At 59.1% G+C, this 11,319-nt stretch overlaps 1 protein-coding gene across 2 annotated transcripts; it reads right to left on the bottom strand.

The window, feature by feature from the left end:
* Positions 1–20: 20 nt before the first annotated feature.
* Positions 21–11,107, bottom strand: TOMM40 (translocase of outer mitochondrial membrane 40). Of its 2 annotated transcripts, XM_079118986.1 has the most exons (10): positions 10,949–11,107; positions 10,573–10,852; positions 9,783–9,850; positions 9,230–9,322; positions 8,303–8,404; positions 8,115–8,220; positions 1,936–2,058; positions 1,773–1,849; positions 1,570–1,672; positions 21–678 (listed from the first exon to the last, which is right to left on the bottom strand). In XM_079118986.1, exons 2-10 carry the CDS (start codon positions 10,844–10,846, stop codon positions 539–541), a joined length of 1,086 nt encoding a protein of 361 aa, XP_078975112.1. In that variant the 5' UTR covers positions 10,847–10,852; positions 10,949–11,107; the 3' UTR covers positions 21–538. The 2 variants fall into 2 exon arrangements, with proteins under 2 accessions (XP_078975112.1, XP_078975113.1); XM_079118987.1 differs by lacking the exon at positions 10,949–11,107 and having other exon boundaries at positions 10,573–10,942.
* Between the last annotated feature and the right edge of the window lie 212 nt (positions 11,108–11,319).

The raw sequence follows: 11,319 nt of genomic DNA, 5'->3' as shown, positions 1-11,319 counted from the left end.
GAAAATGAAGGCGTCCCATCTCAACCGCTTTTTCCCCCATGTATATTGTTTTTTTGTCTTTTTTCATTTTTTCTGTAAAATGTCCCGGTTCTTCCATAACTTATAAACATGATTTATACCGAGGGGTAGAAGGGAAGGTGGGCCGGGCGGGCTGACGGGACGGGGAGCTCCTCTTGCTGCCCCTCGGGCGGCTCGGCGGGGCCCTCTGTGAAGGATGGGGACACCATGACACTCCTCCCTGAGGTTGTCTGGCCGCCTCTGCCCTGGTGCTCAGAATCGAGCGCCCCTTGATTCCGGAATCCCCTCTGGGACCCCAGACCCACTGGGCTCACGGGCCCTGGCGCCCAGAGTCCTGAAGCGCCCCCTCGGATCCAGGACCCCCTCCTCAGCTGCTGGGGTGGTGGGTCCCCTCCTTTCCGCTGCCCCCCCACCCTGGAGGAGGGAGGGAGAGGAGGGGGGGGCTCAGGTCTCCCTCCGTGGTGGGGAGGTGGAGGAGGAGGAGGAAGGGCTGGAAGGCTGGAAGGCGGCCGGAGTGAGTTCAGCCGATGGTGAGCCCAAAGCCGCACTGGAACTTGTTCTTGCGGTGGTTCAGGAAGGCCCCGAGTGCCAGCGTCAGGGGCAGGGGCGGGAGCTTCTTCTCCAGCGTGGCGCCCACGATCCAGTTGCTGTCCACAGAACCTGTGGGCCAACACCTGTGCTAAGAGACGTGCTAGGTCCCGTCCCGTCCCCGCGTGGGCACACTCCAGGCACCAACAAGGCTGTTCCTGCCACCTGGAAGTCTCTTTGCGCCTGGGAGCGGACAGCTCCATCCTGCCCGCTCTCAGCTGGGCGGCTCCCCTCCCTGGGAGGCCCTTTCCAGGACCCCTGTGGACCCCGCCCAAGTTGGGAACGTTCTGGGTCACCCTTCTCCAGGGACTGGCCAGTGGTCCCCACTGTGGGCTGCAGACGGCTGAGACAGGGGCTCTACCTCTGTCCAATCAAAGACTAAAACTCCTTCTAAGGATTGTCACTGGGACCGTGCAAAGGGCCAGAACAAGGTGCCAGAAGTGAAGGTGACACTCCAGCAGGTCCCCACACGGCAGGCTGCAGCAGTGGATAAATTCCAGGGCTTCCCAGGTGGTTGCTGCCCACCTTAAACTTAGGACCAGCAAGGCCCAGGAGGACTGGCCATCAGGACTGGAAACGGTCATCCTGGACGAGGTTCTAGCTCTGGCTGTGCCCAGGCCACCTCCTGGAGCTAACGTGAGACAGATGGGGGTGCTGAAAGCTTCCAGGGTGCCTTCTACTTATGGGGGCCGAGGAAGGAGAGCGAGCAGTGGCAGAGGGTGATGAGGGCTGACTGGCTGGCTGGGCAGAGTGTGCGACGCTCCAGGCTGGGCCCGGGCACAGCCATCAGATGTTCCAGGGGTGGGGTCCCAGCACCTACTTCTTAAAAGGCCTTCCTGGGTAATTTGGAGGCCCACAAAGTCCCAGCACTTAGCCGTTCTGTCATCTCCTCTGGGCTCCACACCCACCACGAGCTGAGTCACCTCTTATCTGTTTTCCACGGAGGAAAACTGAGGCCTTTACCTTTGAAGAGGAGGTTGGCCTTGGGCAGGTCCAGCTGGTACCCGAAGGAGACACTGGTGTCCTGCATCCTTGTGCTGGCCTCGAACTCCACGCCCACCTGCAGCTGGGGGAGGGGCAGCGCTAGTGAGCCACCTTGGGTCCCAAGCAGTCGGCCCGAGACCCCAGGCCAAGGTCTCCCCACGGACAGTCCCACAGCGGCTCACCTGGTCACTGGCTTTGTGGTAGTAGGTCGCGTGCATGCCTGCTTGGCCCAACGTCACTGTGGCCAACCAGTTATTCACTGTAAGAGAGGAGTAGGGTGGTCACCAAGAAGACGCGGCCATCCCGCAAGCCAGGTCCCTTGCTTGCCCACAGCCCAAGGCTCACGTGTGTATTTCCCAGCCAGCGACATGACAGTGCCTTCCTCGCCAGGCCGCCGGTGGTAGACCAGCTCGCCACCCAGGGCCAGACACGGCGTGATGCTCTGGAGGTAGTGGGCCACGAGGATTCCTGCGAACAGGGGACAGTCAGCTTCTGCCCAGCCAGGGGCCCCCGGGCTCCTTCTGCAGGAAGCTGGGTGGGCTCTGCCCTGCCCAAGGCTTGGTCCTGCCCTCACACCGCTCCTCGCTCCTAACCCGCCTTGAGTAGATCCTGCCACTGAGGTCGGCCTCCCAGCCTGTGGGACCGTCTGGCCCACAGAGCACCACGCAGCCCTCAGCACTGACAGGAGGGCGGGACGGAGGCGTCACTGCCCAGAGCTCAGGAGCGCACAGCAGCAGACAGCGGCTCACCTGGCCCAGCGCTGCCAGCCCAGCCACCTTGGCCACTGGCACTTCTGTTAACAGATTTGTTCTTGGGGTTGTGACAAAAGACAAAATAACAGGTCCACTATCACTAGGACCTGTCACTCTGAGGTCCATGTCTGAGGCCTCTGTCTGCTGAATGACTGCGAGGGCCAGGCTGACCTCGAGGAGGCCCAGGACCAACAGTGATTTGCTTGGGTCTCTGGAGCCCCCAGGGCACACATCACAAGTGCCATGTCACATGACTGGGGAGGAAGGAGGAGACACTGGGAACAGAGGAAAGAGGGACAAGGCACGAGAAAGCCACAAGACTGGGTGGACACAAGTGGGCACACAGGACGAGACCCCAGGAGACGAGGAAGCCCCAGGGAAGGGGAAGGCAGGGCACCAAGTGGAGGGCGGCTTCCCAGGTGGGAGCAGAGGCAGCCTGCAAGACGGGCTGCCAGAATGAACAGGGCCACAAGTTCACGGCCAGGGCAGGGCAGTGGGCTGGAGCTGCCACAGGCTCCCATGACCATCCTGAGCACTGCGAGTTGGAGCCGTCCAGCCACCGCAGTTAACCAAGGGGAAAATGGGCCCCCAGAGCAGGCGCCATCCAGTCGCAGACAGAGGGGCCGGAACGCAGAAGCTCCTCTCAGCCTTCCAGCTGTGGGGACGACTGGGACGCAGCCAGCACGTCCCCAGGTGTCTCCAACCATCCTTCCTACCTCCTGGCCTCACCAAGCTGCACCTGTTCTGGCTCTCTGCCCATAGCCGCCTCTCCCACTCCTGCTGTCTCACCCTCTCCAAGCAGATTCAGACCCTGGATCTCGTTAAAGCACAAACCTGGTTCTGTCCTCCCCCTGCCCGGACTCAGCCATGATTCCCCAGTACCCTGGGGAGATCCGGCTTCTCACACACAGCTGAGACCCCGTGTGGCTCAGTCACAACTCAGGAGCCTCACCCCCTTCTCATCCCATGACAGCCACGTTGCCTGGGGCTGCAGGAACACACTGGCCTCTCTCCCTTGGTCCTGAACTGGGCACTGTCCCTTCAGCGGATGAACCCTCCCACTGCCTGCCGACTCCTGTGCCTTCTAGTGTTCCCGAGGTCTGGCTACCTCTCTGGCTCAACCCCACCCATGGGAGCCTCCTCTGCGTGGACACAGAAGCAGTTCCCTGACCACGAGGGCTCAATTCAGGACTGTCCAACTAGACCGGGCTGCGGAGGTGACGCCCGTTCGACAGACACTGCACATCTTGAAGTCTGATCCTCTCCTGGGCTGGTAATGTGGGGTGCGTCTCTGGTGCCCTGCAGCTACAGTGAGCCCCGCTCCCGGCCAGCACCACCCCACGAGGATCAACCGGCGGCGCTCTTGGCGTAATGACATTTCCTGTCCACCATGGGTGGGGTCACACGCCTCCATGGTGAGCCCGACGTGATGGTGGAGAGCAGTCCCTGGGGAGCTGTGGGGTCCCACGTCCAGCCCACTGCCACTCCACGACCTGGCCTCTCCAGTGCCAGGCAGCTGTCTTTGTGGACTCCGCTTTCTCCACACCCACCCCAGAGGTCTTTCTTTTTTTGAGATGGGGTCTTGCTGAGTCACCTAGGTCGGCCACACCACTCAGGCCTTTTCTTTCTTTCTGCAGCTCCGGGGGTGGAAGCCGGCCTGGGTGGAGAGCACGAGTCGCGGGACCCACAGCCCTTTTTAATTTTGTACCTGGAATTAAACCCAGGGCACTGAGCCACTGAGCCCCCTCCCCAACCCTTTTTTAAATTTAGAGACAGGGTCTCGCTGAGTTGCTCTGAGTCCCACTAAGTTGCCAAGGTTGGCTTTGAACTTGCGAACCTCCTGCCTCAGTCTCCAGTCATCAGGATTACAGGCGTGCGTCATCTCGTCCAGCTCAGAGGCCTTAGTGTGGACCCCTACCGATCGCCTTAACTGGTAGTCTGGTCCTCCAGTGCCTACATCCAGCGCCCCACCCCGCCGTGAACTCCGCAGGGACAGCTCCGTCTGGACTGGCAGTTCTCAGCCAGGGATCACTGCAATGTCTGCTGATGACTCTGAACTGCTCCCCTCCCACAGAGCAGCCCGGGCCATGCCAGCAGCGCGGAGGTGCAACGCCGAGGCTGGCTCCGCACTCACAATGAAGCCTGCGAGCCGGGGGGTGCTCAGAGGTGGAGGCGTGCCCACAAGGCGAGGCCCCAGGTTCCATCCCTGCACCACAGAAAATAAAATGGGGCCTGGCTCCTGAGATGCTCAACAAAGCTGTTTCCATGAGAAGTGGAGGAAGTGAATCAGCTGTCAGGGGAGAGGCCTCGGGCCAGCTGGGAAGGGGGCCCTGTTGGCCGCCCAAACCTGCTGGGCAGGAGTAGCGGGGCAACAGGCTGGGATGCCACACCTGGCCTCAGCCCTACTGGGCTAGGGCCACAGCAGCGCTGCTTGGGGACGTCACCTGAGGCAGGACTGGACAGGTGGTGGCTGCCCACAGTAGAGGCGGAGGCAGAGGCCACCTGCACGGAGGTGGTTCCTGGCTCCAGCCAGAACCCCTTGCCTCTGCCACACCACACGGTGACCTCAGTGAGCACTCCCTTTCCCTGACCTGTCTCCCCGGGTCTGAACACTGCTGTTTTAGAGAAACTACCTTGTCACTACTGGTAAGAAGGGATCCTTGCTGGAAGTCATTATAGCAATCAGAACTTTTCTGGGTTTGGATTTCTCAAACAAGAACACGTTCATTGTGTGAACACTGCTTTCTTTTCTTCTTCTTCTTCTTCTTCGTCTTTTTTTTTTTTGTGCTGTTAGTGATTGAATCCAGGTCCTCAAATACGCTAAGCAAGCCGGGGGAGGAACATGTCTAATCCTAGTGACTCGGGAGGCTGAGGCAGGAGGATCACAAGTTCAAAGCCAGCCTCAGCAACTTAGCAAGGCCCTAGACAACTTCGTGACACACTGTCTCAAGATAATAAATAAATAAAAAAAAAAATAAAAAGGGCTGGGATGTGGCTCAGTGGTTAAGTACCCCTGGGTTCAATTCCCTAGAACAAGTTTTAAAAAAGCAAGCGCTGAGCTGCGTCCTGAGCCCTCTGGGATTCTGTGCCAGTGCCCAGGGCAAATGGATGTTTGAGGGGAACGTCCCCCATGGCTGGAGCTCTGCAAGGGCAGGCTGGCCCGTCCCAGTCCCCCAGTGGCCCAGCCCTGCCCTCTTGGTGCGCAGGGTGCAGCAGAGGCTCCAGTGAGGCCCAGCACACAGGCTCCTGAGAATTACACCAGCATTCACATCCGAGCTCCTGCCTCCAGCCCCATGACCTTGGCCTCGCCTTCCTCATCTGTGAAATGGGGGCCACAGGGCATCATGGAGGCCCCACAAGAGCGAGCAGGAACAGGACACTTGGCCACAGGCTTAGGGCCAAGGATGGTTTTCCAATTCAATTTGTCACCCAAAGGTGGCTGCTGCTATCATGCCCATGTGACAGACGAGAAGACTGGGGCCCAGAGTGGGCAGAGTCCCTGGGTCCAAATCTGAGTCATGGGGTCTGGCAAGTGACTCAGTGCTACCCGGGGCAGGGGGTTCTGTTTCAGTGTCTGAGGAGCTGGAGGGACACCTGTAAGAACGGAGACAAAGAACCTGGCCTTGGGCTCAGGAGGCTGGTGCTGGGGAGCGGCACAGGGAACAGGGGTCCACGAGGCAGAGTAGGGAACTGAGTCTGACGTGTGCTGTGTCCTCTCTGGGCCTCAATAAGGTGGGGACAGGGGCAGCGTCCTTTGAGGCTGCTGAGGGATTCACAGAGCCCCTTCCCCTGGCCCTCCTCCAGTGGCAGGGTGCTAGGTGAGGGTGCAGGGCGCTGAGGCCTGACTGAGGAAGAGGGACGAGCCTGGAGCGGCGCGGGGTGTGGCTCAGGCAGAGCATCTGCCCCAGCAAGCCCTGGGCTCCACTTGGCACCACGAAAGCAAATCAACAAGAGCAACACCTGCCATCGGCAGCCTCTCCTCTGCTCAGCACTGCTGAGCGCCCACTGTTTTCATCGGGGCCCCAGGCACTGGGCACACAGTGATAAGCACCACAGGCCAGCTCTCGCCCTCCACGAGCTGAGGTTCCAGTGTGGAAGACCAGCTTCGAGGAGCAAGACAATCTCAGAGGGAAGTGCTACAAGGTCTAGGGACAAGGACAGGTGATACAGTGCAAAGATGGACACCAGCTAAGTCAAGAAAAGCCTCCTGAGAGGGTAATGTGTGTGCTGACAGCCACGCTGAGGCAGAAGGCGGGCAGCAAAAACTGTGTGCACAAAGATCCTGGAGTGGAAAGAACTATTGGAAGAGATCGTGTGGCTTAGCTGGAGTGAGGGTGAGAAGAGGGTGCGGGGTCATCGCAGATCAGCAGGGCGTAGGAAATGCGTTCTCCAGCCTCGAGGCCCCTCCAATCAGCATCACGCAGGTTGCCTTCCCTACCTTCCCTGTCTCCTGGTCTTCTGACGTGGCCCTTTCCTCTGTCCAAGTCCTGGTCTAACTGCTGCCCTGCCTCGAATGTTCCTGCTCTTGTCTCTTGCCGGGGGTGTTTTATCCTTCCTTTGGAAGCTTGAAGGTAACAACTCCCCTGAGAAACCTCCCTGGTCTCCCACAGGCAGAAGCAACGGCCAGGCCAGTCCTGTCCTGGTCGCCCAGCCCTACGACTCCCTCACTCAGGACTCAGGCCAAGAGCCTAGGCTCCTGAGAGCACAGCCCAGCAACTGCGGCTTCCGTCCCTCCCATTGTTGAGACCAGACTACGGTCACCCAACTCCCATCTTCCCCAGAATCTACTTGTCAGCAAATCCCGGCAGGTCCACCTTCCAGCTACATCTAGGATGCACATCTAGGGTCTATCTAGGCTTTGCCTCCTCCAGCCAAACCCCCTGTACTATTCCCCACCGATCAGCACAAAGGGTCCTGTTACACGCTATGTCAGGCCTTGTCCCTCACCAGCTCAAAACCCTCCCATCACCCCAGATTCACTCAGAAGAAAGATCAGAACATGTGACACTGAAGAGCATTTCTGGCCTCCGGGCCTTTGTGCTTCTGGTTCCTCAGGGCTGAATCCCCTCTGCCCGCTCCTCCCCTCACCCCCCTCAGTTTTGGGTCATGCTTCACCTATGGAATGAGGCCTTCTCTGTGGACCCTACCCGCCCCTCCTTCACTTGTGTCTGCCCTGTGGAATGGAAGGTCCCAGAAGCCAGTTTTCTTCTCGTCCCCAGTGCCTCTAACACGCACTGCCCAGCACACGCTCACCAGGTACCCACTAGACAAAAGGCAGATGCCCAGCAACCTCAGAAAGGGACCTGAGAGGGAGACATGAGAAATACAGAGACAGACAGTCCCAGCCTGACCTCAGCTCGCACCTCTCTAACAACTGCAGGTGCCACCTAGTGACCTGCTCTGTGCTCCAGTCAGCCCAGAGCTCCTTAAGTTATAGCACCAAAAGCAACTCACATGAACTCGGGCACCCGCCCTGCGGCTAAGGTTGCTCTAAGATTCCTGCGTGCCTGACACAAACTAGCAAACTGCCCAGTGGTTCTGAGGCAGCCCTGGTTCACCATGAAGAAACCAAGGCCCGGGCTGCGATTCAGAGTGGCAGGTTGGCGCCTCGCCCATGCTGGCCAAGAGCTCTGCCACCCCCGGCTGGCCGTTTTGAAGTCAGTCCCAACCCATCACTTCTCATAGGGTAGGGAAGCAGGTCCAGAGGAGCAGGCAGATCTGCTGAGGCTGGAACGGGTTTCGTGACCACCCTCCAAGGCCTCTGCCTCTTACCTGAACCCACCAGGACGTCTGGGTTCCCCAAGGTGACGGCCGCTGTGAAGTCGGAACCCCGGTACTCCCCGTCCACCTGCCAGTTCACAAACTTGGCCTGCTGGGTCTGTGGGGGAGGAGGCGTGAGGGCAGTAGGGTGCTGGGAGCACCTGGCCGGCAGAGCAGTTGGCGGTGTTCACCCCACTCACCTGGATGGCCATCTTGGACCTGAGGCCAGGGCCCAGCTGGTGAATGACCTGAGCATTGAGGCTGCCACTGTTGTCCATGTCGCCTACCAGCACAGGGAACGCCTGCGGGGAGAGCGCAGGTTAGGGGGCAGAAGTCGGCCCTGGAGGCACATGAGTGGGAGGCTCACGCCAGGAATCCCAAGTCTGAGCACCTCAGAGAGAGGGTCCCTCCTCCACGAAGCTCTCCCTTACCACCTGGGCCACAATGGGGTCTCTCTCTGGGCCTCCACGGCCTTTGAATTCCCTCACTTTGTGCCCACCCTGAGTCATCACGCTCAGGGAGCAGATCTGTCCCATTCTACTAGCCTCTGAGTCCCATAAGTGTCTCAGTCACCAGCGTGTCCCAGCACAAGGTTGGGCATACAATAGAATTACAACAAAGTTTTGTTGAATAAATGAATTTACTGAAGAGAAATAGAAACAGGGACCTAATTGAGTACTGCCCGCCATGGTTCAAGGCATACAGTCACCCCCACCTCAATATCCTGCCTCCCCATGGCAGCCTGGAGGATCTGCCTAAAGCATAAATCTGATGATCATCTTTCCCTTGTTCAAATGTTCCACGGCTCTCCAGTGCCCCCTAGAGAAAGTCCAAGCACCTGGCACTCAAAATCCCACATAATCTGAAGTCCAGCCCTGCCCACTCTGGGTCATCAGGGTCTGGTGATGCGATCACCCTGGTCTCCCCGGGCATTACGCGAACAGAGAGCAGGGGCTCAGGGAAGCTGCTGGAGAAAGGGATTGCCCAGGTCCCAGCGCCTCTTGGAGAGACCCAGTCCCCATTCCCAACACTGGAAGTGTTCTCTGCAGTCTGACCTTCCCACAAAGCCTCCTCAGATGGGCGACTGGGTACATATCTGTTCAAGTGGATGGCAAAAGGAACCTCACCTCTGTGGGACTCAGCTGCTTTGTCCCCACATATGTGACCCCAAAGTGGTAGTTGGATTCCCCGATCGTGCTGAGGGCTACTGTGTGGTTCACCTGGAAGAAAAGGGAAGGTTGTTGGGTACTTGCCAGTCTGGCTTCCCATTGGAGGGAGCAAAGACAGGATTTCTGGGCAGAGGATGAGGACTGGATGAGGACTGGTAGAGTGCATGCTTAGCCTAAGTGAGGTCCTGGGTTCACCTAACAACTAAAAAGAGAAAGACTGGGAGGTATGGCCTGGCTAGGTTAGAGACTCAGACAGAGTGGGCTGGAGGTGGTCGACATACCTGGTACTTCCCTCCTGTCTGGATGCTATGGAGTTAGGGGAATCTCTTGATTCTGGGTCCCAAAACCCTACCAGTGGGTCCACTGAGTATTCAGCCTGGCATTGTGTCTCTGAGTCCTTTCAAGTACCAGGGAGCGCAGCCCTTTAGGGACAGTAAGGGGGTTTGCATGTGCAGATGCAGGGGGATGGCCACGATGACCTCTGGTGGGCAAAGACGCCAGGAGGGCTCACCTGGAAATGGTTACTCAACCCTTTGTTGACTGTAAGCTTGACACCCTCCATCTGAATGGGAAACAGCTCTGGAGAAGAGAAATGCTGTCAGATTCCACTCAACACACCACACATCAACTCTCAACTCTCCTTCTGTACCACCCAGCTCTCTCCAGAGACCCACAACAGAAGAGCTGCAGTGTCTCAAGCAAACAGGAAGGCTGTCATGTCCAGTGGACAGGGCCAGGAACTTTGCCTGTGTCCAAAACCCAATGGCACCACCTGCATGACTTTAACCAGGTTACTTCATATTCAACTCATCATCTGTAAGATGGGGAAACCCTCACTAAATGGAACCGTTCCAAGGACTTAATGAGTTAACATAAGCTAAATACCAGAATAGAACTCAATAGGTCTCCATCACTATCACTACCATAATTATTCCAAGCCAGGATCCAAAAGCCTTGGGTTCCACCCCTCAAGGGAACCTTGCTGACACGGTGACCTTGGGCCTCAGTTCCCTTCTCGATCACACTAGGAGTCTTTTGTGACTGATCCTGGAGCTCCTGGGCTCCCTGAGGCTTTTCTCTACTCTATAGCAGTCCGCCCTGCGGTTCTGACATTTGGTTCGTAGTTATATGCCCAAGTCCAACTTTCCATCATTTGCTCCCAACGTCAACTCTGTTGAGTGATTCGATTCCACTGGTGCGCGCCAATTCCCAAGGTCCCCAGTGTCCTCCCCGCGCCGGCCCCGCACCCTTCCCGAGGTCGGGGCATCACGATCACCCGGCCGAGGCCCCTCACCCCTCACCCTTGCACTTCCGGTGGCACTCCTCGAACGTGCCGGGGTTGGGCAGGCAGCCGCAGGCCCCGTCGTCAGCCACCCCTGCGGCACTGACGGTGGCAGCCCCCGGGGTCCGTTCCGAACCTCGACCCGCGCTGGCCCCTGCACCCAGGCCGCCTCCGAGCGGCGGCAGCGTGAAGCCCGGCGGCGAGGGCGGAGGTGGCGGCAGACCCACGAGGGCCGGCGCAGGTGGAGGCGGCGGCCCTGCGGGCGGCGAGCTAGCGGCCAACACGTTCCCCATGGTCGCCTGCGAGGGGAGAGGTCAGAGGGCGGAGGTCAGGGCCCGCGCGCCCCGGACTCAGCCCCAGTCAACCCCTACCCTGCTCCAGACCCAGGTTCTCACTGGCGGTGGTGCCTGCTCCCGGCCTGGGCTCCGCTCCCACCCCGTGCGCCACGCGCAACCGAACCCGCTACCGCCGCCGCCGCCACCGTCGCTCCGCCCCGCTTAGCCCATTGGTTCAGTGAGCGCTGGGATCCCTCCCCCGTTCCCAGGGCCCGGTCTTGCTATTGGAGTCGTCACTGGAAGTCCCACCCACCTCTTCCGAACGTCCTTTTCTATTGGTTTCCACTGGCAAGTGGCTCGGCAAAGATCCTTGTCCTTCCTATTGGCTCTCGATGCCCACGCCTATTGGCTCCGGATGCCGCGGGTTCCGGGGCTAGCTCACCAATTGGTCTGTACTGCCCACTTTGCAACGCCCATTGACGCTTCGTCCC

The sequence above is a fragment of the Sciurus vulgaris genome, assembly GCF_902686455.1.
Source record: "Sciurus vulgaris genome assembly, chromosome: 17".
NCBI lineage: Eukaryota > Metazoa > Chordata > Mammalia > Rodentia > Sciuridae > Sciurus > Sciurus vulgaris.
This window is presented reverse-complemented; position numbering and strand designations above follow the sequence as displayed.